Below are 27,014 nucleotides of genomic sequence, written 5' to 3'. Positions count from 1 at the left end.
CTACAATTAACCTTCCATGGTTCATTCATTTATTAACAGGACCCGAATGGAGTGAACATAGCGCTTACTGCTTGATACCTTTTGTGTGGGTTGTGTGCTGTTTCCTTGTTTTCACCACCCGACGCCTTCTTTAAACAACACTAACAGTCCACATACTGCACCATAACGCATTTTACTTTTCGTCCTACAAAAGCCTCTACGCACCCACGCGAGTCTTTTCACTTATGACTGGACCTCATCTCTGGACCCAGGACTTTGTTGCGCCCTGCACAGCTTCAATCTGACCAGAGGTCCCAATCATTCAGGGGGGGGGGGCTTTTACACGGTAAGAAAAGCACAGGTGTAAAAAAATAAAAATGAATGGTGAGTGAACTCCATTTAGCTGCGTCGTTTTCAGGATGCTGGTATTGTGCGCGCTGCTTGGATAGACTGGCGCCACGGGTAAAGCTACTGATAACACCCGTGCTTGTCTCAACTATGACAAGCCAGTTTGCCTGCTGTGAGAAAGGAAATGTTGAAACATATCACATGATATTACTGAATGTACCCAAGAGCAAGCTGAACTGTAATAGCCTGGAGATACATCCAGCCAACAATGATACTAAAGCGTAACAGGGTGAGAGCTGACAAAGCTTCCCTCCTACATATTGTGTGTGTGTGTGGGGGGGGGGACAACTGACAGTGAACAGCATTGAATCACAGCTACGTGGACTCTGCTACCGAAGGGAAACGCATTGAAGTGAAGGCTTAATGGCTAAAAGCTGTTGGCCGCCTGTCCCAAATGACAAACAAGTGCCCGGGCGTGAGCAGAAACGGTTCCTCTGAGCGGCCAGTCGCTGACCGGGGTGCGTTTGAATCTCACACCAAAACGCTCTCGCAAACCAGGGGGGTTAGCAGTCCAAAATCAAAATCCAAAATCATTTGCCCCATCAGCCAGAGAGCAACTGCGAATGGGTCCCATACGCCACCTCTTCCTTTCACCCGGTGAGAAATGAAATGCGTGGCTGGTGGTACTGCAGACCACGAGCTTTTTCACGATGACATCTTATTTTACCTCATATTTAACATGTTTTTTTTTAACATTAGATTTGAAGGAACCCCCTGCTAGAAGACCTTTCTATCGCTGTTATAATAGGTGCAGTTTCATCAGCTGAGAGAAGAGGACCATAGATCCAACTACATGCTCTTCTGCATCTCCTTTTGCTGAGGTCTGATGAAAGAGGCGGGAAATGAAACCCCTTGACTTCCTTTTCAGTAGCCCCACTTCGGGACCTGAGTGGGCCACTGGGAACCGACAACACCTGCGGGATCATCCGCAAGAGGCGTAAGCCTTGCACCCGATTAGCAATATACCGAGTTTACGAAGGCAAATGGTCATTAAACTGTCCCGGTATATAAATATACCCCCCCTTTGTTTGCGCGTCTAATTGTTTGCCGTCTTCACGGCGGGTTCAGCGGAAGATCCACGACCGTGACGCAGGTCGTGGGTGACGCACGGAACGGGTGGACTCCTCCGCCCGGACGCTGCAAAAGATGTGCGACTCGGCGTTTCGGTTCAGCCGCACAGCAACGGGTGGCGGCGTTGCGTTGCGGGTTCGCAATAAGCACGGGGGAGGGGGGTCGAACGAGGAGCCCCACCGCGTTCACCCTGCGACGTGACACGGGCGAAATTTTGTGCAAAAAAAAAAAAAAAAAAAGGGCGGTGGGGGGGTGATTTTTTACAATGATGGTTGAAAACGTTCACTTCACTGGTAATAAGGAAACTCTTGTTATTCCAGCCTTGGCTACCTCTTAAATCTGACGGCTCTAGAAATACGTGAAATCACTGAATTGCTTTCGTGCATTGTTTCCCCTGATTATCGATGGAAATATTACATTTTAGGACATTTTAGGACGAAATATCTTGGTAAGGTGGACACTTTTTGCAGCGTCCTCCTCCTCCTCCTCCTCCTCCCGCTCCTCCTCCTCCACCTCCTCCTCCTCTGTAAAGTCGAAGGGGGGCAGGTCTTGTTGTAGAGGGCTCTGTCGCTGCCCTGGCAGGTGATGCTCACACGGGGCTTGAGGAGCCTCCCCGCTTATCTGGCTATAGCTGCAGAGAGGTGACCTCGTTTCAGCACCGCGAACTCGTCAACAGCTCCGGTGCAACAGCGGAGATCCGGGCCGGCCCCTCCCCGCCCGGTGCGTCCGACAGAGCGGCTACCTAAGGGTGCAGCCTCCGCGGCAGTTTCGGCGCAAGCGGCCGCGGCTTGAGCGCAGCGGAGCGGAGCTGTCCACACATTCAGCACTTCGCTTCTGGAGCGGGAGCCAGACCGCAGGCAGCAAGGCAGCCAGGAGAAGTCGTCCCCCCCCCGGACGAGACAGCTTACCCCAGGATGGCGTCCAAATACGTTGGCCTTTTCGTCCTTCTCCAGCTTCTAGCCCTGAATGTATTTAGCCAGACATCTGCCTTCCCCACGCCTACAGCTTCAACGGACGGTGAGTTGGCCGTCGCCTCTAACCGTGCGACTAAAAAAAAAAGATAAAAAGAATTGCGAGCCGTGAAGCATTTTTTTTTTTGTGCCATAACATCGTAGAAATGTGAGAGAGGACTGTTACTGGAGGCAGTCACCGATCCCACAGGAGGATTGACAAACGCCACAAAGTGCAACAAGGTCACAAAACTCTATCCAGCGCACATGGTACCCGCAAAAAATAGAAAACAGGCTATGACATTGCTCATCGTCAATTCAATTTGGCACATCACACGTTGTACACTTTGTCTGGTAAAGGTATGGGCGGTTAAAGGCATATTATTGCAATTTCTCTCCATCTTCGTTCAGGGTTTATAATGTTTTCGTGTACTGTCTGAGGAGCTCCAGTTTTAAAATCAGCTGTGAACCAAAATACAGCAAAAAGGCAGCGCCTGGAAAAAGTTCAGCTCCGGCTCAGCAGTGACCGTCCGGGTTTTTAACGACGCAACTGGTCACCTGTTAGGCCGCTTGTGGTCTATTTTCGCCGCAGTTTAATCTTTTGTCCGGTAATCCGATTAAGCGCCGCCTTTGCCGTGGTGAGTTGGGAGAGCAGAAACGACCACATAATTCTGAAAGCTAAAAAATGAAAATAAAAATAAAAATAAATGTATTGAATGACGATGAAATAATAATCAATCAAAATGTAAAAAATTCTAACACGTTTTAATAGAAGTGCATTATCTCATCAGGGATTTGTTAGGGAGCCTTTTTAATTTATGTGCAGTTAATATATGTAATTTACAAAACCTGGGTCTGCTTATAATACTAAAATCTGCTTTGAGCCACCAGTTTAGTAATTCCAAGTTTTTTTTTTCTCTGTTGCAGATAAAACTGTGTACAACAGACAGTTGACAGAAGAAAGACCACTACAGGAGCAGGTAAGCCCCTCTTTCTCCATTTCCCATAGCTAATTTTCCCATCCAATATCCAGCCAAATGGTCTTTATGGTCACTTGTCAAATGACCTTGGTAATCACCCAGCAAGCATTATTAATCAGAGCTCATATCCTGTGTGGAAATTATTGGTTAATGCTCATCATTTCCTCAGATTGCTGAGGCGGACAGTGTGAAAGCTGCAGTGCAGTCAGCGGGTAAGAGGAAACCTTATTCCCAATCAATGAATGACTTTATTCTTGCCTGTCGAGTGGATTCACGTTTCAGCACTTCCCGTAAAACCAGCATCATGTGTACTGAGAAATAACGACAATCAGAAACATATTCCCCCGCGAAGAGTTCATCTTCACCACTTGTATTTCTCCGCTTTGCCCCCTTTCAGAGAGCAGGCGTCCCACCGCCTCCAAGGAAACAGAGTCAGAGCAGGACCGTGATGACTTGACCGTGCTCAAGTCACTGGCCAGTGGCCAGAGATCGAAGGAGGAGTCTGAGGTCCCGGTCCAGAAGGAGGATCAGTACGTTCCTGATGAATCCGATTCCACCAAGAGCAGACGTCTGGCTGAGGACTACGACTCCACCAAGAACGGGATGGATGACGGCAAGTACCAGGGTACGCACACCTGTCACCATGCGCCTGCACTGGCGCTGTTGGTGAAGCTGCGGCGGGTTAGCTGCTGACCACTTGTGTTGGGTCGGAGCCCGTCCGCGTGTGTAACCTTTGCCCCCGTCGCCGAAGGGGAGGCCTCATGGCGCATGCTCCTTTCTATCGCCGGAAGGCCACCGGGCAGACATTTTAAGAGGGAGTAGGCAGAGGAAACGTGTGCATGTGATGGAGATAAGCAGAGACAGACAGGAAGAGTCAAAGACAGAACACGTGCATGCCAGAGAGAAAGATTATCTTCTCCCTCTCAGACGCTGCCGTCGTGAAAGCATATGCTAGGCCACTGTGTCTCTTTATAGAAGACTTGCAAAGGCATGGGATTGGATTTTTAGACACCAGCATCACTTTCTCATCTCCATCTCATAGAGAGAAATGTATGAAAAGTACAATGGCAAAGATGCAGCCAGTCTACTCTAGTCTCCAAATATCCAACATTTGTGACAAATTTATTTGTTATCGTAAGATTCATTTCAAAATTACATGAAAAACATGTCTTATTGTCACTCTTTTTGGCCCCAATGCAGTCTTTCAATTGCCTTTGACGTAATTTTTGTGAGTTCAGTTAAAATAAATGTATATATTGGACATCTAAGTTGGTATTTACCTACAATAGTTTTCATCAGCACACATTTCACTGCATACGTATGGAATTTGATATCCACTGAAATCATCAGCATAAAGCAGAGTCTCTGAGGTGACGTGACTCGGACACAAAGAGCTGAGTGCTACACTTCATCGATTCATGCGGTCAGCCCGGCAATGACAAGTGGCTCATCAGGTTAGGCTACATCTAAATTTGGCAAGCGCAGTCTGGATTTCATTTCTTATTTCCTAGTGTGAGACAGAAATGGACCTGGTGTTTGAAGGTAAAATACATCACCGATGATTCAACCCTCCAATACAGGCAAGAGTATTCCGGCACTGTTTATTTCGGTACCTTGGGAAGCAGCGGGGGCTGTTATTTAAGAGTCAGGCTGTAACATTTGCTCACTTCGTGCTTAGTAAGGCAGATATAGATATGTTGAATGTGAGGAGAGTAAGAATCCTCTATTACTAAGAAATCTTCCAGGTCCAGGTTTAACATTTTATGGTACAATAGAGAGACAGAGAAGAAGGTGGATACATGAAATCGCCTTCAAATTTTGTGCAGTTTGATAGAGAAAAGTTGAAAAAAAGATTCAAGAGTCAATACGATGTAACCCAAAAGTATATTCAGTCAAATAGATCAAGGATAAAAGCAGAAAGACATGCCTTATACCTGCACACAGCTAATGAGCATGTTTAGAAAGCTACAAATGATAACACAAGTGTCATCTCCTCTCAGATGACCCGGAGACCTTCCGTCAGGTCGACGGCACCCCCCTGACAGCAGAGGACATTGTCCAGAAAATCGCAAACAAGATCTACATGGAGGATGACAGAGGGGTGTTCGACAGGATCGTCTCCAAGCTGCTCAAACTGGGCCTGGTAGGTTGCGAGTTTGTGCTCTCATATGCTGTTCAATCGACACGGCACGTAGCGTGACATTTTCTCAGCGGGAACGCTTCCCCTCCCTCTCTCTGCACTCCCTCGCTCCTCACCGGGAAAGGAGATGTGTGAATTGCGGTTTGTTCCACGATTTTGGTTCTGAATTGCTTTTTAGGCACTCAATAAGTAGTTTGGTGGTGTCCAAATTGCTCCCCGAGGTGGATTTCTCAGTGATAGTTACATGGAGGTTTGCAATCAGTACAAGTTGTACTGTTCCACAGCATCTTGGTAATATACACAATTGTTCTCGGGTCTGTCTCTTCCTCTTTGTCTCTCTGTAGATCACAGATAGTCAGGCAGATACTCTGGAGTACCAGGTGGCTGAGGCCCTCCAGGATCTCATCACCAAAAACGCCAAGAACAACGAAATTGAGGACATGGAGAGCAACGACCAAGAAACCGGGGGAGAGCAGGACGACCAGGGTTCAGACACAAACACGGTAGAAACCTGCGAAGAAGTGATGGTATTGAAAACAATGATAACAATAAGGATGACAACAAAAACAACAACAACTCTGGTATTTACAGGACACATGGGAGCCACCCAGGCGCCGCTACAACGAAGAAGGGGAGGACGAGGAAGAAGATGACGATGAGATTGAGGACGAGGTGGACAGGGATGCAGAAGAAGACGGGGGCGATGCGGCTGACAACACCTGGGACCAAGACACTGAGGAAGGCAATGAGGTGAGCCCTGAAGACGGGCTCCAGGACCTGCAGTACTTTCCCAACTTCTACCGTCTGCTCAGGAGCCTCAACTCAGGTAAAAACGCAAACACACCCCGAGGAGGTTGCTGTTACATTTTAGATCCGAGCCACAGAAATCATTGCTTCACGGCATCCTCTATCCAAAGATAGATGTTCTTCAGATCAAGAACTGGACTAGGTAGCTGTTGTTGTCATGGCAATATTGTTCTCAGGGATGAGTCAACACTTGTTTCTTTCGCCTTTGTTTCCCTTCCGCACATCTTCCTAGGAAGTGCGGATGAACACACACACACACACACACACACACACATAACTAATTATTTATAATCCTGCCATCATGAGCCCCACAGTCAAACCGCATGTGGTAAAATTAACACCATGGTAACCAATTACCATTAACAAAACATCAGTGCTGGATGTTGGTTTTGAACTCGTCCTCTGGTTTGCTGTTGCAGATCAAGACACTCAGGAGCGGGAGACGTTGATCACCATCATGAAGACGCTGATTGACTTCGTAAAGATGATGGTGAAGTACGGCACCATCACGCCTGAGGAGGGGGTTTCCTATCTGGGTAGGATACTCACTGTTTATTTATAGTTGGGGACATTCAGCGCCAGATAATGAGATAGAGAAACATACAATAGACACCACGGCCCTCGTTGCATTTGTGGTAAATAACATTGTCAAATATTATGTAGGACAGGCCGATAATATTGCATATCTTCAGCGTGACAGTTCATTCTTGACCTCGGGAATAGTACAACCTTTGACAAAGGGTTAAATTGAGTTAACTCCAGGTCAGTTTATTGGCTTTTTCCAAACCTTCCAATCGCACCTTACAAACATTATGTGGTTGAAAGGTCCAGGAAAAAGTCACATAAAAGCTACAGTTGCAGACCTTGATTTAAGATTATTTTATCAAACTATTGTATAGCTTCTTTCTGTGGCACCATTTCACGTTTGCATGATCATTTTATGTTCAGGGTTCACAAAATTATGTTTATGTCTAAAGTAACAAAAAGGGTTATTTAGGTTTTTGGTTCACACTTTCAAAGAGTTTTGCTAATGTTATGCATTACAGTGGATGAAATTATGTTGTGATATTGACGACAACCATGTTGCACAGCCCTGTGTATGTGTGGCTTACATTTGGACGAAAGGTTTAAAATGTTCAATCTGTCCATTGCATTAGCGAACTAGTGTACATGCCTTTCTCTGTCCCTGTGTGTGATATGTGCTTTTTTTTTTCATCGTGTTCCATGTGTGTTCAGCCGAGCTAACGTTTCAATCAGCTGGTGCAGTGGAGTGTGAAGCCTGCACAGACAGATTAGTGTCAGGAGCACCCTACATAACCAGGCTGGTTTTAATGGCCGGCCCTCACATCGGCAGCCGGTAGAAAGGTCAGGCACCTGTAAGGGACAGCTGCCATCGCCAAAATCTCTCTCCTTGTTCAAATGACATTCAGTCCCAGACAGCACAGACAACACAGAGAGATTATCTCTCATAAATGGGAGAGGATTTAGTTTACATTATTTATATTGTATATAAATATTAATAGTAAGGTATTTATAATAATAATGTATTATAATTTATTACATTAGTCAATATCATCATTATTGTCATTATTGATTAATGTGTACATTATTTTTTCATTAACTGTTAAATTGCCAAATATTGAAATTGTGAAAAATGCCTATCCCAAGTTTCTGTAGCCCAAGCTGATGTCTTCAAACCGCTTGTTTTTTTTCAATCCAATAATCCAAAATGGAAAGATGTTCACTTTACTGTGATATAAAAGTCAATTCTCACTTATGAGGAACTTAAATTAAAAAAAAAAAAATCAGCACTAGTCTTAACACCAATCAGAAATATAATTTTTAGCTAATTAGAATAGGTTTACAATGTGTACATCCCACTATAAGTATTATAACTGATCAACTGATCAAGTATTATAACTAAGGTTGACCTGTGTAGGCTGATTAATCAATACCCCAGATTACCCCTAACAGCAGCTGGCTATTGTTGTTTCCTGTAACACTGAAAAAATGCTGACGTTACACGCTAGAAGAAAACAGGCATATACCATTATACAAGATGCGAGTTTCCTAGGCAACCCCTTTGGCCTTTTGGAAGTATAATATGTGAGGAGATAATAGGACGGACAGAACACCATTGCCTAGCAACATGTTAATGGCCCCACCTCCACCCACAACTGGCTGTGATGGTCCAATGAGTCACCCGGGTGCACAACTGAATACACACAGCTGCCAGTCAATGCCTAATCAGCCTGAGGGTGGTGCACGCCTCAAGATAGATAGATAGAGAGAGAGAGGGATGGAGAGGAAAGGATGGTGGTGGTGGTGGTGGTGTGTGTGTGTGTGTGGGGAGAGAAAGCACAAAGGGAAAGTGAGATGGTTAGATTGTAAAAAAATAAAAAGGCTAGAGCGAACAAAGATTAGAGACGAAATTGTAAGGCTCCTTGATGCTCAGTTACAGCGCAGCATCAAGCCTTTCTGTTTCGTCCTTCTGTCTTAATATCCAGATATCTACAACTCTGTCATGCACAGCACCCTCAAGATCTGGACTGAAGTCAGAAAAAAAAAAGCTCCTTCCGCGCTAACTTGTCATATTTTCTCCTCTTCACAGTTTTTGACTTTTCGCAGAGGTGTTCTTGTTCCATCAGTGCATAAAGTAAAACGACCAAAATGTCAAATTTCCAAGATATAGGTTATAATCCAAAATAATAATTCACATAGTTGGAGGCGTGGTTCTTAGGAACTTCGTTAACACTTTGCTATACTATTACACTTGTGTAATACTCCCTATTTAGTATTTACAAGCATTGACATTCAATAAATAGTTTATAACACACTATATATAACACAGCCGTGTATGAACAGATAATCAATGGTTATATAGAAAAACACAGTAGTAGTAACAATATAAATTTGTGTCGTCATAGGACAAAGTGATAACAAATTCTATACATTAGTAAACACTTAAAGATGCCCCAGCTGTGTACGACTACATTATAGTGTGTTATAAATCATGTAATAAATGTTTAAAGTATTGTTTAATACAATGCCTCTGCATGCTAAATAAGGGGACTTAAAGTAAAGTGTTAATAGAACTTGAAACAGAGGATGAAATTTCCGCTGACCTCTGAGATGTGTGTATCTCCACAACATCTGCTTCCACATAATGTTTACCCCAATTGCTAATCCCGAGAGGACTAGTTGTCATTTAACTCCCTTTGAGCCACATAATCTGATTGTGTCATTCCCTGACTGATTTGGGGTCTCTGATATTTTCTAATCCCTTTGTGAAAACAGGATAATACTTACCCCGCTGTAGTAGTTGTGATAACACACCCTGACGACAAATTTAACCAACTCCTAAAATAAATGTAGTTGTTATTGTTATACATTTGGCACCCTGGCTTTAGGTGCTGTTCAATAGTTGATGCTGCAGAGCTTGAGGTTAGATACAAGTGAGTCCAGGGGGGTGATAGCAGGCTGTGTCAGCAATTGAATTGTGGAGAAATTCTCCCTGTAATGGTGTTTTCCTATGCTGTATAATTTTTCTTAATTATTCAGTTTGCCATGCATAAAGAAATTACTAAAAAATTATAGTGAAAAAAAACAAGACTCGTTTATCTTTATCATCATACTCTTAAACCTACATTACGTTAATTAGTTGAAACCTTCTTCTAACGATAATCGCTCGCTGAGTCACACAGGAACAGTGTGGGACTTTCAAATGCTTGAGAGGTTTTTTATTCATCGTATGTAGAGTGAACTGACGACACAATGCTGATCAAATCTGACGTAAATGTTTGGCCTGTTTAACCCATCTGCAGAGAACCTGGATGCTATGATAGCCATGCAGACCAAGAACAAGCTGGGCAAGTCTCTTGGGCTTCCTGACTTCACTGGACCCAACGGTAAACAGCCTCACGGGCTACCCTCTAAGGATGTTAAAACAAGAATTCAATAAAATCATATTATTTTATTTGACATGGTCAGAAAGTTTTTTCTTATATGTGGTTTATTCTACATCTGGGAATAATTTAGTTAACAAAAAAGAAATTTGGTGAGCAATGGATTATCTGTCTCTCTGTCTATAATAATATAAAAAAATAATAATAATTATTATAATACTTTATTTTCATAGCACCTTTCATACAAAACATGCAGCTCAAAGTGCTTTAACAAAGAAAAAAGAATAAAAACAGGACACACAAAATAATTTAAAAAGCAAGATGTGGGGAAAAAAAAACACAAAACACATCATTTTGGTAGTATTATAGTTTGACATTATTAGTAGTTTTATATTTTGGGAAATGCTAAGCTTGCTTTCAGGCAGAGAGTTAGATGAAAAGGTCAATACGAGTCTCAGATCTGTCCATTAAATATAAGGCTACAGCCAGCAGCCAGTTAGCTTAGTTTAGCCTAATGACTTAAAACAAGGGGGAAACAGCTAGCCTGGCTTAGTCTGAGGATAAGGAGAAAAATCTACAAGCACCTCTAAAGTTTACCAATAAACACAGTATATCTCCTTTTAACTGTAAAAATGAAAATGAAGTGTTCTACCTTGGTTTTGTTCCATTTTTACACTATAATTTTTGTGCAGATTAAACAAAGAATATGTAATATGTTAATTAGTTGCTGCCAGAAAGAAAATAAACATCAAAATCTGGAACTACTGCTATGATTATCTCTACAAGCAACTGAACAATTTTTTTTTTTTTTTTTTTCTGCAGGGAAAAACTTGGATGAGGACGATAACACCAAGGCTGAGGCCGCCAAGATGCAGAAGGAATATGAGAACCTGAAAGACTCAACCAAGGAGGAGCAGCCACCAACTGAGTCCAGTCAGTCCACTTCCCAATCTTGACGACCAGAGGAAACATGAAATAGCTTTTTGTTTAGTGACCCGATCATTTTCTGAAATAACATGATACAATTTTACCACTTTGCCTCCTCAAAAATTACAAACTTTGTTCCTTGTCCAGTAAATTGCATGACTCACTTTTTGTTTTAGGGCTGTTTTTTGTTGTTGTTGTTTGGGCATTATGGTTTTATTGTTTTGTTTTGTGTCAGACGTCTCGAATAAATTCAGGATTCTCAAATATAGCAAATTCCCACCACACCTGTTCAATGAAGCAAAACATCTTCTTCACTCCACCTCAGTGAAAATTCTCATTTCAGACCTTTTGTTTTCACTCAGAAGGGCTGACAAGACATAAACAACACTGTGTAGTCCAGGCCAGTCACCGTTAAGTCCCTATTTGTCCCTGAACGAGCCAAGTCCAGTAACGCTCACAGGAAAGCTTGTCACGGCTCCCGTTATACTCTGTCCCGCTGAAGAACGGGTACAGTACAGTGTGTGGCATACACTGTACTGCATCCGTTCGTCAGTCTAATCCACACAAATACACACACAGACGCGCATAAAAAAGAAAGGCAAACTGAAACATGGAGCAGGATTACCACCAGAACCTTCGCTTTAGCACAAAATGAAGTAAATCCTGTGTAATGTCGAGTACACAGTTTTGTCTGTGTGTTAACAGGCTGCACTGAGCCGAGTAAAATAACATTTATGGAAAAAATAGGGCATGCGTTATAATCCAAATGTAATCTGTGGCTAAGCAACTATCTAATCTTGATTGGTGGTTAATATCAATTTTAATCTCAAACTGATCATATAAAAAATACTAAACTAGATGTCATATATATATATATATGTATCTACAGTTTTCCCACAGTGAGCTCACAATGTTTCTTGTTGTGCTGTTGGTTTAATATGAAAGTGCAATCCTGCCGTAGGAAACTTTTTTGGTGTAAATAATTGATAAGTCTAAGGTAGCACTGTCTTACTGTTGAGTGGAAACTAGGCTCTTCTGGGTGCTAATGTACTACAAAAGAATTATTTTCTATCTTCCAATACATTAAAGAAGATGATTCTCATGGTTCCTTTTCTTCGTTTCTTCCTTCCCTTAACTTCAGATCGGCCTGGCAAGTCAGAGACTTATCTGGAGGCCATCAGGAAGAACATTGAGTGGCTGAAGAAACACAACAAAGAAGAAGGCAAAGATGGTGAGGCATACACCTTTACTTAAAAATAGATTAGAGAGACCTAATACAGACCTGAATCTTATGTGTTCGCTGAATGATCCCCGTGTGCGAAAAGGATCAGTTATGTTATGTATGAATACACTAACATTTCCATTTTGCCCACCTAGTTACTCTAAACTGCTCTCCCCTGTCCAATCTTTTAAGACTTTTAAGAGCCAGAACAAGAAATCCTCATCCTCATTTGCAAACCCTCATCTCGTCACTAAACTGTGGTTTGTCGCAGACAGGTCGGACACGTTTGCGCTGAAGAGCAGAAAATTTGAAGCCTCTTTTGTTAGCCCCAATTTGCAATTAAAATGAGTGTGGGATACCAGGATAGATGCTTCACTCCAGATCTCATGAATATGGATAATTCTTTGATGAGTCTGTCCTAATTACTCGTGATACAGCTGCCTTGGTCAGGAAAATAAAGATCTGTTGATTTATTCCCTCTATTATTCCACTTCTATCACCACAACCGGAAAAGCCATGATAAAATGTGTGCTCGCGTCTCAAAATGTATAGTATTTTGTGTATTTATATTTACTGCCTTACCCATACTGTAAAAGTCAGCATTCATAAAGAGGCAGTCTGCAGAACTGTGAAAACTGTGGTAGTCTCACACACAACAGTGCACTCATCTAACAGGAGAAGCCTGCTGTTGGGCTCTCCACAGTTTAAAATCGATGCCCAGTGGTGCTTAATTAAGCAGAGGAGAATGAAATGTTAATGAGTTCTCACTATTCAGGCCATCCGTCCACTGGTGATCATCACAGTAGGACGTCCCAGACGGAAAAAACAAAAGTTCTAGCTCAGTGAGATTTACAGTATGTTTACCGTTAATGTTCACTGGCCGGATCTAATCTGAGCCAATCAATGGTCGAACCAGCCTCAAGTGAGTCAGAAAAAAACAAAGACAGAGGAATTACAGATAAAAAAAACAAAGTTTGACCCAGATTCTTGTGTGCATCTTAAACACAGAAGAAAGAGAAAAAAAAACGGCACAAAAAAACTGCGAGTGAGTTTATAATGCTGCAGCGTAGAGGAGAGCAAAGGGGCCAGAGCAGCAGGGGACTTTTGCTTGGTGCTCATCTCCGACCGGGCTCTATATAGGACACCTCATTAGCATTCTAGTGTGTAGAGTGGTTGTCTGGGACAACAGGAGCCTCCCTGCCTGTCAGTGATCTGGGCAGAGGAGACAGACAGATAATGGTGTCAGGACAGTCAGGCACAGATTGAGCACACACAGTCAAAATGAGCCCCCGAAAAATCAGCCAATTTTCCCATAGCGGGATTCTAAGTAACTACAATGATTCATCATCAGGACCTACTTTTCTAACACACCTTGCACCATATTAAACTGCTCTCTAAATTTCCCCTCATCCTCATTCTCTTTATATTTTTTCCCTCTCTTCAGAAAAGGTTAGCTGGAGAAGAACAAAAGCCATTTCAACCAAAAAACAGTATCATAGTAACAGAGTAGGCCATGGGCCATTTATTGTGTTTACTCTACCAGAAGCAGCCATTAGGACAACCTCAGTGGACTCTGTGTGTGTGTGTGTGTGTGTGTGTGTGTGTGTGTGTGTGTGTGTGTGTGTGTGTGTGTGTGTGTGTGTGTGTGTGTGTGTGTGTGTGCGTGCGTGCGTGTGTGTGTGCTTGTGTTTGTGTGTACACACCTACGCACATACAGATTAGCCAGAGGAGCAGATGGACGTAGAGGCAACATCCTGGTTTTGGCTCTTGGTTTCCTCACAACCAAGATTGAGAGAAGTGGTGCGGTCTCTAATCACATTCTGTTAATCTCTAACACACGCCATGTTTGTTATCTGCAAAACAACTGTATCTTGAAGCAATGCAGTAAATTGCTACTGCTATAAAATGTCATTAGAAAAGGCGCAGAGGTTGTTGTGTGACTTCTTGGCTGCCCTCTAGCCTTCTGTTCCTCCTTTACTCGGAGTCACTTGGAGCAGGGAGAAGTGGTGCAGCAGCTGTTTGCCTGCACTCTGAAAACTCATTTGTTACCATGATGGATAGTAAAGAGTTGGGTTGTGTTCATCTCTAAATGTAGCCACATCCTGCTGCAGACTTATGGTACTCTGTTAAATGACAACGACTTGTCTAGAGTAAGGTGATACAAATGGCGCTTCCAAAAAAAAGGTATTTTTTAAAGGTGTATCGAGATCTTTTAGTATATGAAATAACCTGTTTTTTTTTGTTGGAAATTACTACCTGCTACTAATTACACTGAAATTGAATTGAATACAAGGAATCATTTCATTATAAGAAGTATAGCTCGGCGATTGTGTTTTATTCTGTGATCTTTTGGCCTTCTTATTTCGTGCTTGTATGTCATATCTCCTTAACCCCAGACAAACTTGCTAACTCTGACCTTAATCCTCCATGATCACGATTGACCTTATCAGATTATAGCTTGTTTGGGTGTGCTGTCTTAAGAAGACAGTGTTTCAGGATTTTGATGTCTGATCTATCCTGCCAACCGCCGTAGCCTCATGATCTTCCTATCTGAGGTTCCGGTTTATAAACCTTTCATTCGTCGCGTCTGATACTCCAGATTATGACCTGTCCAAGCTGAAGGACTTCATGGACCAGCAGGTGGACTCCTACATCGAGAAGGGCATCATCGCCAAGGACGAAGGCGACACCATCAAGAGGATCTACAGCAGCCTGTAACGCTATCATTCATCCTCCGACCCACCTCTGGCCTAAAACACAGGAATGAATCTGACACTAAGATCTCCAACAAAACCCTGACTACTTACAGTTATTTCCCATGGCATGGTAAAGTATATACTGTGTATTCAAAACTACCTGCTTAGGGGACCTGGTTTACCCTCCCAGACAGTCCCAATATGTATTAAAGAAACAAACAAGATTTAATAACACTCAACAAAACAGTAAAGTTATTCCTTACCGCTCCCTAACTGATCATATTTGCACATCAAGATTACACAGGAATAATCCCCAGAACAGCTTATTGCTGAGAGAAATCCAAATGTTTTATGTAACAAACTCATACGTCCAACTAAATGCTAGCATTTACTCCAACCTGACTCCTGTGAGAAATGAATGTTACGAGAGTACGATGCCGTAGCTTTGTCATCAACTTGTTTCCCGAAACATTTTTGCAACAAAATACACATTTATCAAATTGTACTCATTATGTGTAACCTGTCATAGACTATTATCTTTATTTTTTCCAGCGTATATGTAAGAGCTTAATGTATTCTTGCTTTTTATTTACCAAAAATATATTTGTTGCGTATCATGTCATTGCCCTCCGTGCTCCTCTGTTGTGTTCTGCTGTAATTCTTTCGGCCCACTAGGGGGGGGATGTCTGCATCATCTACTCTCTGCATGTCTCTATGAGTTCAACATTTCCATCTCTGTAGAGACACAAGACAAAGTATTTTTGAATGTAAATATTTGTGATTTTTTTCCTAAAATGTAAAAGCAATTAAAACATTGCCTTTTCTTTACCTGGTGTAGTTAACTGTGATAATGAAGCAGCACTGACAAGACACCAATGACACGGCATCCAGATGCTCACAAGAGCCTGCGTGGTCCTGAAAACAAATTGAGATCTTCACGTCTGGTTTAAATACATATTTATTCTCCCCAAATAAAACCAAAACACAATGTAAAATCACAAAGAACAGCTGTTACAGACAGTTGTCAACACACATAAATAATGCATTCACACTTCAAAAATAGAGCAGTCCCTTCTGTTCCTAAAGATAAAAGCATCTATGAGGCAAATGCAACAAAGGCTTGAGTCCATCCACCGCCTCTGTTTGGGGTGTGCTCATACAGGATAAACACTGTTTTAGAAAGGCCTGAATATGCTTTCCAATGATACTATTTTAGGAGAGGATTGAGAACATGAGCAGCGTTTAGCAAGTTGAACAGGCTAATCCTTCTGGAATTGCTTAGTGCTTTGTGTGTGTGTGTGTGTGTGAGTGAATGCAAGTTTGCGTTTGTGTGTATGTGAACATATGCAGCATTTTCTCTGACTATCTTACACATTATACAGCAGCTTCAGATGTGTAAGCTGACTGGATGGGCACATGTGCTCGGATGCTATTAATACCAGATGCTCCTCCGCGCTTTTAAGTCTCCCAGTACAACTGTACAAAACAATGACAACCATATACATCATAATAATTGCTTATCAATAAATAAAAAGGCAAACATGACACTTTTGTTCAGCGTGGTTTGATAAAAGCAAAAAAGGTAAAGAAAAGAAAAAGGAAGTAGGTTGTGGTACTGTGTGTGTGTGTGTGTGTGTGTGTGTGTGTGTGCCCGAGACAGGGCTTCAGGTAAACAGACAGGTCTTTTATATTTCCTGGTATGACGTTGTGGGAGCCGTGTAGTTCTCCTCATCCCTCCTGCAAATGAAAAAAAGATATACAACCTTTAATTTTTTGGAAATTTTGCACAGTGGAAACACATTTTAATTAAACTGCACACGCGCCAACACACGCGCACACCCACAGAACACACACACACTTTGTTTTCCTCTCTTTTGCCGTCTGCTTAACTGGTCACCACAGCGTCTAGGTGAGTGTGAATAATGGACGAGGCCAATCAACAGCCATATCGTTCTTGGTCACAGCTGAGGGCTCATCTGAAAACAGCCTCACAGTACAACACACCAATATCTTGGGCCCCATCAAAGAGTTTAAAATTGTTTTGTTTTTGTTTTTTTGGTTATTCACCACAATTTTAGAAAAAGCCACTTCAGAAATGCAAACCGTCACAAGAGCTATTGTGTATGTCCAAAGGATTCACAGAGCTGAGCGGAGAGTGTAGCTGACGAGAAATATTATTAATTAGCGGAAGAAATATGGAAGGATTAGAATCAATAGAGGATGGAAAGGAAGGATTTACACCATAGAGTTGCAGGAAAAACTGAAGAGAGGAACAGAAAATGTAGGAGGCTCAAAGAAAGTTGCTATAGGAGGTGTAGATTTTCCCTGACTATCTTACAGATTGGACCTCTGACTGGAAAACATGCCAAAGGAGCAGAGAATCAGTCTTTTCAACCTTCCAAGAAACCCCTCGTGGAAAAAAAACCAACTGGTCCGATAGATTCCAAAGTTACCGATTTCTTCTAACGACGCAGCGGAGGGCAAACCTGTCTAATCTCACACTGCTCAGCTCTTTGGAACCACCAAATGACGCATTTTATCTTGCCTTTTAGTTAGTCTCTCTGTCAACAGGGTATCGCCATCTACAGTGTATCAACGTTTACATGAAATTTAATGAAGAGCCGTGCCTTGGTCCATGGAACAACCAGTTAAAATTACGATCTGGGAATTCTGAGTGCTCAATGTCTTGGTGTTTTTTTTATTACCCTATTATCCTCATAATCTTCTTTTTTTATTATCCGTTATCATCACTTTGTTACTCCTGTTTTAAAAAGTGCTGCATAAATAAACATTAAAATGATTACAGTAAATGTAAGAGATAGGCAGGATGTTGCAGGAATGCAGAGAATTGATTGAGTTTGCGGAGTAATGTGACATTTTCAGGCTAAAAAAAAAAAAAAAAAAAAAAACGCCATACTCTAAACCCATAGTGATATCATAGTTACTGATATCAAACTATGAGCTATATGATGATATGGGCTCTTCTAAGGGAAATGTATCACTCAGCTATTCCATTAAACTACTGCCCATAGTCGAGCTTCAGAGGTTTGCGGGTTGTTTCATCCTAGGGAGAAAGCCAAGCAGGCGTGCGGTCTGTGTTTGCTCTGGGACTGTGTGGAAACAAGGAAGTGAGCCTCTGTTTGTCTATAACACACCGCAGCTCCTCAGCCGGCCTTAGATGTGGCTGGAGTCAGAGACTGGGCTTAACATAAAGCTCGGCTTGGCCTCAGTTGGTAGGTAAACAAAGAGAAATTAAACTTTGCCTTACACATTTACTCAAGGCACGTGCCTTTCTCAAAACAAAAGACAACTCTGGAGTTACTGGCCCCTCATGATAAAACTAATAGGAAATGTTATGCAGTCAGTGGCGATATAATAAGGAAACACTTACGCTGACAGATAGTAGTGTTGAATTATAGGGATATAATACGGTATGAACTGTTTAGTAGATCTGTGTGGTAAGACCGACCCTGCTTATTCTTTCAGGGGAAATTGTAACATGAAACATGATTTCAGACCACAGTGATAATAGGAACTATGTATAATGGACACTTGATGCTGGTGTAGCTACCAGAGCAGTCAGGTAATGTTACCCTGAGGCCAACAGGAGGGCATGTATCCATTCTGAAAACAAAAAACAGTATGAGTACGATACTTTTAGAGAGCCCGACGTGGAAAAGCAGCGTATGTGTCTGTAGAGCAGACCGCTGCAGTGTGACTCAGTCCTGACTTAGCCGACAGCACCAACAAAGCCTGTCTCTCTATGAATGGGTGTATGCCAGGCATCTATTACTACCGAGCAGACGTGAAAGTGTTCCCTGTCTAAACATGCAGTGTCAGGAAGACATACTCAGGCCTGATTCAGCAAGCCAAGTCTCCTGCTTAAATACCTGACCGTTGCATAACGTGGCATCTGACTACTATATCAGATCTGGAAGAGCCTAACTCCTATCTTGGATCTACCATCTGTGAAAACATCCAACCCTGCATTTGGTCCGTGTTCCTGCCGACTGGAACTTCTGACAATACCTGACCTACTGAGCTAAGGGACGGGAGCCTGGGCCCAATTTTCCTACAAGCACCTTAAGCCTAAGGTGATCTTAGTCCCAATGTGAGTCTATCAGCTGTGATCATCTGCTTTTGGGAAAAGGGGCTGTGATCAGTGACAACAGCACACTGACAAACACCCAAACTTTACCTCCAAGATGCGGGGCTTTATCACAGAAAATGTATCCTGTCTACCAAACTCTATAAACCAGCAACCACTACTCGGTTTGGCAGGCAGAAAAAAGGTGACTTAGCATTCATGATCATTCGGTGGAAGACACCAAACCATTTGCAGTGACAGGTATCCATCATTTGTATGGAGGCAAAAGTCAAATCATACAACAAACACCATCTGACTGGATGCCATGCTCAACACGCACGGGTCCGACCGGACTATTAGGGAAGAGCTGATCCGGGTGACGTATTTTAATTCGGTCAAAAGCAGAAGGAAAAGTACAGGCAGTGAGCGTTCACAGCCTGTTCTCAAAGAGTTGTTCTCATCAACACACAGAAAAGAAGTAGCAGTTGGCTGGGGGTTTTTTCATCACCTCACCTTACTTCCTCTTCTTTCAGCCGACGCGCAGCCTGCTTTGACTGTTTAATTTGCAAGTCCAGTCTGTGTAAGAAGTCTTTGGCAGACAGCTCCTCTGGCTGGGGCTGGGGCTGGGGGCGCCTGGAGACCTCAGCGGGCGGAGAAGGGGGTGGCGAGGGTCCCTCGATATCCTGCGTCACAATGCAAGGTGTCTCGGCCTCCGGGCACGCTGCGTCACCGTCCCCATCAGGAGACTCCAGCGACAGTCCATTAAATATGGAGCGCTTCTCCGACACCACGGGGATGTTGAGGCTGTTCCTCAAGAAGATGCAGTCATTGCTGAACAGCTTGTTGGCTCTCTTGATTTGCTCCATCTGTCGTATCAGAGTGATGACAAAAAGGATACTGTTAACAGCTGCTTTTCTGTGACTACCGCCATGTCCAGTATCACTTCTGTTTTTGTCCTGTGCCTTATCACATAAGACCTTAATGGGAATTCACCATAGCTCACTATATAAATACACACATTAGAAAAACACAACATCTTTTATCAACATTGGCTGATAATGTGTGCACCTGACAGTCAGTCAGTCTTTTAATCTTTCTGATTCCTCTGCGAGTGAAACAAAAGTAAAAGGCTTTTACCTGATACATGCATTCCTATGTGGATAGAAATTTTCCCCAAAACAGCATACAGACCATCTCTAGACACACACTCTACAATGAAACTCACTGAATCTGTAACGTGAGAGTCTTTACGGTTTGTTAGCAGCTGTCTGAGCATGCTAAATTAAATGGATGGGAAAATCCTTACAAAGTCTTTAAATGGAGATTTAGCCTCTCATCAAACATCAGACTGATGTTTTACATTTTTGACATTTAGTGTGTTTAGGGATGAAAATCAGCAGCGGATGACTCACGACAGGCAATTGTCCAAAAAGTGGAATGTAGAATGTTTTCTAAAATACATTTTTTTTTTTAAGAAAGTAGCTAGAGGATTGCTTGATTAAACTATCGGGATTTTTTTGTTGCTTGGCCCCATTTAGTTACTTAATAATGCATTTAATCAAATCACAAACTGACACACAGTGAACCTGGGGCTTTCGGGCCCACTGGGGTTTTTTGGGGGGATCTCAGGCCCCAGGACAGCTGACAGGACTGTGACTGGAACTTCCGAGCCACCTAAAGGAAAACTAACTGTCGCCATTGTCCACCACTGAACAACAATGATCCCTGTTGCATTTGTCGGGAGCTCCCCGGAGCTGCCACCACTCTTCACTTTAATGGGCGATGGCACACCTTGTGACAATGAAATTACAAAATCGAGAGGTATGCCCCTGTTCCCACCGGCTGAAGTGAAATACATAAATAATGGTAACGTGCCGGGCCACAACTCTCTCCAGAATGCTGGAAGTCTGAGGACCTTCGGCTTTAATGGGGGGCATTTCTGGCCTCAAGTTCACTTTGGTCCATTGCTGGACCTCGCAGGGGGGAAATCAAACCCTGGTGTGCTGGCAGATCAGTGGACACAGAAGTAAACGTGATGTAGCAAACGGGCGGGATGCTGTGGCTGGCTCCTCTTGTCGGCGAATAGACTAGTGGTACACTGCATCGCGCCTGAGTTCATAAGCCACCATGTCTTCTCGCCAACGTGGACACCGAGCCCGAGCCGGTGGTTGTGCGGGGACCTTACCGTGACACCGTATTTGAGAGCAATCCCTTGAAGGGTATCGCTGTCTGTGACCCGATGCTCTATGTACTTCTCCCCCAGGGAGGCCGTGACGCTGGCTGTGCTGCCGTACGACCGGATCTTGGTGCGAGCCAGGCTCTGGGACAGCTCGCTCTCGGACTCGGAACCGGACCTGGACCGGGGGAAGATGGGCTGACCGAGTCGTCCTCCTCCATCCCGCATCGGCAGGACGGGCGAGAACTCCGCCATCTTCTCTTGAATAAACGCAGAGCCCGGTGGCCTCTGTTCGTCTTAACGCCCCGGTGGCCTCGCCGCGGTCTGGTGATTCGCTGGTCTAAGCGGCGGGGAAATTCCCATCCCCGGTGGTGTTCACCGTGTCATCCCGGGGATTACAGACATGTTTCGGGGGGCCGCTGCCACTCGGCTCGCTTTTTGTCATAAACCTGATACGTACGGAGCGTCAACACGTCCAGGAGGAACGTCCATCATACAGTTTCCGGTTGCGATTTCAAAATAATTCGCAGTGCCTTAGACTGGTACGACCATTACGAACACTGGCTGAAGGGTTTTGTTTTTTTTGTTTTTGTTTTTTAAACTAAATGACTATGGCGTATACATATTCAGAATAAGATGGAGTAAACTCAAATGTAAAACGTGCTTCAACTGAAGATCTCAAATAGACCTAAATCGTCATGTTTTCCCCATAAAGGAAAAGTTGCTAATAAATTTGCAACCACTTTCTAGCCGAAAAAAAAAAAAAAGTCAAGGGGGCGTAAAGGAAACTACAGTACGATCTGTATTGACAATACGTTAACATTCCCTGGCCCGGCTTGTCCCAGACTTAAATTATTATAGCTAAGGTTAGCTAATTTTAAACAGCTGCAATAAACTGCCCCAGTCGTTTGGTTAACTACAAACACGTAACCGATCACAATTACACACTGATTGGTGCAGGTGTGACTAATTCAAACAGCAACGTGCAGTATTTTCTTAAAGATAGATAAGATATAAATTTTAAAAAAATAAGAATTTGAATGATAATTTGTGTATGATGTGGTTTTTTTCCTTAAAAAAAAAAAAAAAGTAAAGTCACCCGGTTGGAAAGTCTTAAAATGACATCTGGGTTCCCTCCCTCATTGACAAATCGAGAGTCTATGCATAGGCAAGTATTGTTAATATGTGAGCTTCAACTTTCCACATCACACACGTGTAAGTTGTCTGTTGAACCGGGATTGGCCCATAATCTAGTGGCGATGTCAGAAATCGTGCCTTAAATTCAGCTTTTTAGATGAGCACAGAGAAACTCTCCACTTTCAGCAGGTGAATTTAAGAAACAGTCTTCTAGTGTAGAATCTGCCCGCACACCATTCTGTGCAGTGAAGATCAAACATCCAAGAGAGGTAACATTGACCGAAACACCTTTCTGAGCGGAGCGGGGACCTCGAAACTGAAACTACCAAAGCTATAATTTATCAATCTGTCATTCCAAAGAAGCCAGACGTTCATCACACTGTGAAGATATGACAAAGTGCGGTTTCATGTGCAGAGCCAGTGGAGGAAAGAGGAGAGAGGAAAGAGTGTTGCGAGTCACCTTTGTATTTCTTGTCACCTATTTAAATAGAAATGCAAGGCCCACGCCTTAGACCAAAGTTCCAGGATTGGCTGGATTACCCACCGCGCAGAGCGGGAAACTGCCCCGGACTCTCAGAGGCACCGAAGAAACCAGGTTCACTGTGTGTCAGTGAGTTTGCAATTAAAAGACTGCAAATTTGTTTGCACCACTAAATCCCAGTATACATACACGACCGTAAGGCCCGTTGCAGTGGCCCCTCTACAAGGCTCCAACTTGTAAAGGGGCCCCAATTTAAAATCTAGTTTTAGGGGCTTTATTGTTTTAGCATGTATCATCCTTACATAGGGTATTTTACTGAATAAAACTGTGTTTGATATAGTCAGCACCACCAAATTATTGATCACAAACTAATACAAAACTGGTCCAGGAGTTTGGACTCAGAGTTATGCTGGTTATCTCTTTTACCAGAGAGATACTTTTTGTAAATTACACTGACTGTGTAAAACAGCAGTAAAATAGTCCCTCGTTAGATGGCTACAGTGAAAGGCCCTTAGGTCCAAGATTAAGTTGGTTATTAGTTAACTCACTTTTCTAGTGTAACAAATAATGAGGAAGGGCTGGAGAGATCTTTTTTCACACTGGGTGGAAACATTCCACAGGTCTCTGTGACCACTAACTACTGCATGCGACATCTGGAGCCAATGCTAGTAGGATCACTTTGGGTGGCGTCTGAGAGGAACCTGGTAAACGGTCCCATGATCAGCCATGCAGGAAAATAATGTGTTTTCGATTATCACGGCACAGTGGAACGTATGAACAATATGGGATTTTCCCAGGGGGATATCAGTGTCATAAAGTCTGCCAAATGAGGAACTGACTATTTAATTGTTTCATATTTCCAGTAATTATAATGACATTTGCTCAAACAAAACATTCAGCTTTATTTTTAGAATGGGAAGAAAGAATTAAACTGAGTCAATGCAGTTACGGTAAATAGACCCAAATGGAAAATCAAGCATTTTTTATAATTATGAAAAAATATATTTTAATTTTCTTACACCCCATCTGCAGGGTCCATATTACCTCCTTCAAAATCATGTTTTAAAACATATGATAGGATTTTGGATGCTAAAAGTAAATACTGGCATGTTCGAGAACACGTAATGGATGTTTGCCATTCCGGCTGTACTGTTTTATATCAAAATAATGTGGACTATATGTGTGTGGTTATACTACTAATTACCCTTTGAACGTCAACTTTTCAGTATATTAATGTTCTCACTGTATGGCACTGTCGATAGCCTGAGCAATGATACTGATCATAGCAAACATAAATGAGTTTTTGTACAATTTGACATGTAATAAAACTCTGTATCATCTCATCTTTTTTTTCTTTAAACCTGGTGTGATGAAAACCTGCTTATCCTTTATTCTTATCAGCTTTCACCCTGCAGCCCGGGTGTGAGTACCCCACCCTGTGAGGACACTGAAAAGGAGCAACAGGTCAGTTTAATCATTGTAGAAGGATAAATGAAAGACCATAAATGAACAACAAGATAAAACCCAGTTAAATAACCCAGTTATGTGAATCTATGAACTCGTTTCAGAGGACAGAACTCTTCTCATCATGTATTCATTACTGGACGGTAGATGATGGAAATTTTCAATGGCCCCTGTCCCTGTCCTCTGCGCAGTTGGTGTGGTTCATGATTATGTAGCACCCAGAAGGGCACTGAGTTCTCTGAAGTTGTTGGTCCTTTTTGGATCACTGTGTCTGGAAGATAAAGCCATGTGATAACTCACTCATACAAATAAATTGCTGGCAGTGGAAATCAATAATGGTACAAGTTTTATTAACATACAAGGTAATTTTAATGTAGTGTTGGTGAAAGGTGGTAATACGTAACTTAACAGGAACACAAAGGCTACAGGTGCTTCTTTGTGAACAGCTTCAACCGACATGAAATTTAATCTGCGGAGGAACAAATACTGGGGAGCAACAAGTGGATTCAGGATCTCTGGATGATTGATTTATTCAATTAGTCTTTCTTGGTTATAGATGATGCTGCGGTAATCTCACTCTCTGGCATTTTCTAATTGAAATCAGGTCATTAAACTTATGTAATAGTACAAAGAGAGACCAGGAGGAGGGAGCTCAATGCATTAATTATACATGATGTTCTCAGTGTGAGATGACAGTTTTTAGATTGAACTGCAAATCAGTTCATTATTCATGCTGTATTTGTTCCACATCTCTGGCCGAGATTTATTCAGTGCATCTGGGTACAAGTCTGCTAAAGTTAAGAAGCAGAAATCCCTGCTTTTCTTTTTTTCTTTTTTTTTTTTTGTGTGAAGGTAAAGGCATAAAAAATTTAAAATGATGCAACTTTCCCCCAAAAATGATCTTTGTTTTTAAATCCATATCGACAGTGAGCTCCAAACAACGACAGGAGGTCGCACTGGCAGACCGACCACAGTTGGATCACTGCATCGGCATCACCCTACTTCCTCTTGCTCTTATAAGGCAGGTCAGACAAAGGAAACAAAGGAAACAAAGGCTAGACAAAAAGAGCGGGGGCAGGAGACGCCACGACACTGTGAGACAACATTGCCATGACAACAATCTCTTGAGCCGTCTCTTGACCCAACCGCACCCACAAGGTCTCGGGAGAGCAGATTTTGTAATCAGTGCAAATGCCGCTCGCGCTGTCAGTTCCTCGCCTGCAAGGAGACTCGGTAGGCAGAGGGCCACGTCGGTGGGCCTGTAGGACCTCAGGTTCTATGGTGGCGAAAGGCACCGAAGTTGGTGGCAGTCTATCATCGTTAGAGGAAAATAAACTTGGCTGGCCGAGTGAATTGGACGGGAGCATCTACAAACAGGTAGTTTATAGGTGTTACATGGATGCTGTCTATGGATTACAATAAAATGGAATTCATACATCTACATAAGGTCAATGTTAGGATGATGAGGACACCTGCAGGATCTTTCTCACTAAGATCTACAATAATGTATAAGTACGTTTTTTTTCTGACCCCTACTGGAAATTTTTTGGCATTGCACCTTGTGCCAAGTCAACGTTTTCATCCACCAGATGGTGCCAGTCAATCAACGGTCAGTCCTGTAACTTTCTGAAACACATAAATGAAGTGAAAAGTGTTCGTCTTTGACGATTTAACGCTTTTTTTTTAAAAAACCTGTTCATGCATTGGTCACTACACACATTTTTTACCTACATTATTATTTATCTGCATTTAAGTTGTCCACACACATTAGAAGAATGGGCGCTTCGTCGTCGGTTGGTTTGGTTTGGTTTGGTTCGGTTATACACAGGATTCGTCCGTGAGAGTTGTTTATCCAAAAATATTTAACAAGCAGAGCCATTATGAAAGACGGATGAACAACCAAAGCTGAAGAATTCGTAGTATGGCAGTTTTCGAATCTGCATAGTAAGAAACAAATTGCTAAAGGGATCCACTCCTTCATATAATGGAAAATTATGCTTTATCCATCCACATTCTAAAAAGTTTAAACTTCGTATTACAATCAAGCCCACAGAGATGATTTTATGCGCCAGTCGTTTTATAGCACCGTTAACAATCATTTTTCCACTCTGAGCAGGGACTGTACTGGCAGTTTCACTTGGCAGAATGTGTTTGACATTATGAGGCTGAGAGAACTTACTATTTTTAACACAAAAGGAAGGAAAATGAATACTACAGTGTTGCTCTGGCTGCCTTGTAATGGAGATGGCTGTTATTCACATTAAATCTGACATTTAGGGAAGGATGCACTTTTTATTCATTAGGGCTACTCATGCTTTTATTATTCCCTGAACTCAAATTGCTAAAGAGCAATAACCCCACCATCACTTCTGATATAAACAGTGATCCGTCTGCTTTTCCCTAATAATTAGACCAAAGATATACGTTGCCAAACAGTTGCATAGGCTCGGGCTTCCAAGGATTAGCTCAAACACACACTCACAGATGTTGTATATTTCTTCTCAGTGTCCACTGTTTGCAGTTAGGATGATTACATAACCCAGGCAGTATGAGGCAGTGTTTGAAGGACATCATCATTTCTCTT

General features: G+C 42.6%; 2 protein-coding genes and 1 long non-coding RNA gene across 6 annotated transcripts; 2 read left to right on the top strand and 1 right to left on the bottom strand.

Annotated features, from left to right (window-relative positions):
* Nucleotides 1-2,259: 2,259 nt before the first annotated feature.
* On the top strand, nucleotides 2,260-16,120 carry scg3 (secretogranin III). 2 transcript variants are annotated; one of them, XM_040132121.1, is made up of 12 exons: nucleotides 2,260-2,475; nucleotides 3,336-3,388; nucleotides 3,558-3,600; nucleotides 3,786-4,001; nucleotides 5,389-5,531; nucleotides 5,873-6,031; nucleotides 6,120-6,354; nucleotides 6,755-6,871; nucleotides 10,160-10,243; nucleotides 11,063-11,173; nucleotides 12,309-12,398; nucleotides 14,989-15,107. In XM_040132121.1, exons 1-12 carry the CDS (start codon nucleotides 2,373-2,375, stop codon nucleotides 15,105-15,107), a joined length of 1,473 nt encoding a protein of 490 aa, XP_039988055.1. In that variant the 5' UTR covers nucleotides 2,260-2,372. The 2 variants fall into 2 exon arrangements, with proteins under 2 accessions (XP_039988055.1, XP_039988046.1); XM_040132112.1 differs by having other exon boundaries at nucleotides 2,373-2,475; nucleotides 3,786-4,013; nucleotides 14,989-16,120.
* Nucleotides 16,026-23,051, bottom strand: lysmd2 (LysM, putative peptidoglycan-binding, domain containing 2). Of its 3 annotated transcripts, none has more exons than XM_040132151.1 (3): nucleotides 22,946-23,051; nucleotides 19,686-20,038; nucleotides 16,026-16,822 (listed from the first exon to the last, which is right to left on the bottom strand). In XM_040132151.1, exons 2-3 carry the CDS (start codon nucleotides 20,036-20,038, stop codon nucleotides 16,771-16,773), a joined length of 405 nt encoding a protein of 134 aa, XP_039988085.1. In that variant the 5' UTR covers nucleotides 22,946-23,051; the 3' UTR covers nucleotides 16,026-16,770. The 3 variants fall into 3 exon arrangements, with proteins under 3 accessions (XP_039988085.1, XP_039988077.1, XP_039988069.1); XM_040132143.1 differs by lacking the exon at nucleotides 22,946-23,051 and adding an exon at nucleotides 22,448-22,516; XM_040132135.1 differs by lacking the exon at nucleotides 22,946-23,051 and adding an exon at nucleotides 21,358-22,229.
* Nucleotides 22,554-24,745, top strand: LOC120792805. The gene is made up of 4 exons (XR_005707889.1): nucleotides 22,554-22,754; nucleotides 22,976-23,095; nucleotides 24,368-24,430; nucleotides 24,535-24,745. It is a non-coding gene; the product is annotated as an uncharacterized LOC120792805 (long non-coding RNA).
* The last annotated feature ends 2,269 nt before the right edge of the window (nucleotides 24,746-27,014 follow it).

This window comes from Xiphias gladius, chromosome 1, assembly GCF_016859285.1.
Source record: "Xiphias gladius isolate SHS-SW01 ecotype Sanya breed wild chromosome 1, ASM1685928v1, whole genome shotgun sequence".
Taxonomy (NCBI): Eukaryota; Metazoa; Chordata; class Actinopteri; order Istiophoriformes; family Xiphiidae; genus Xiphias; species Xiphias gladius.
This window is presented reverse-complemented; position numbering and strand designations above follow the sequence as displayed.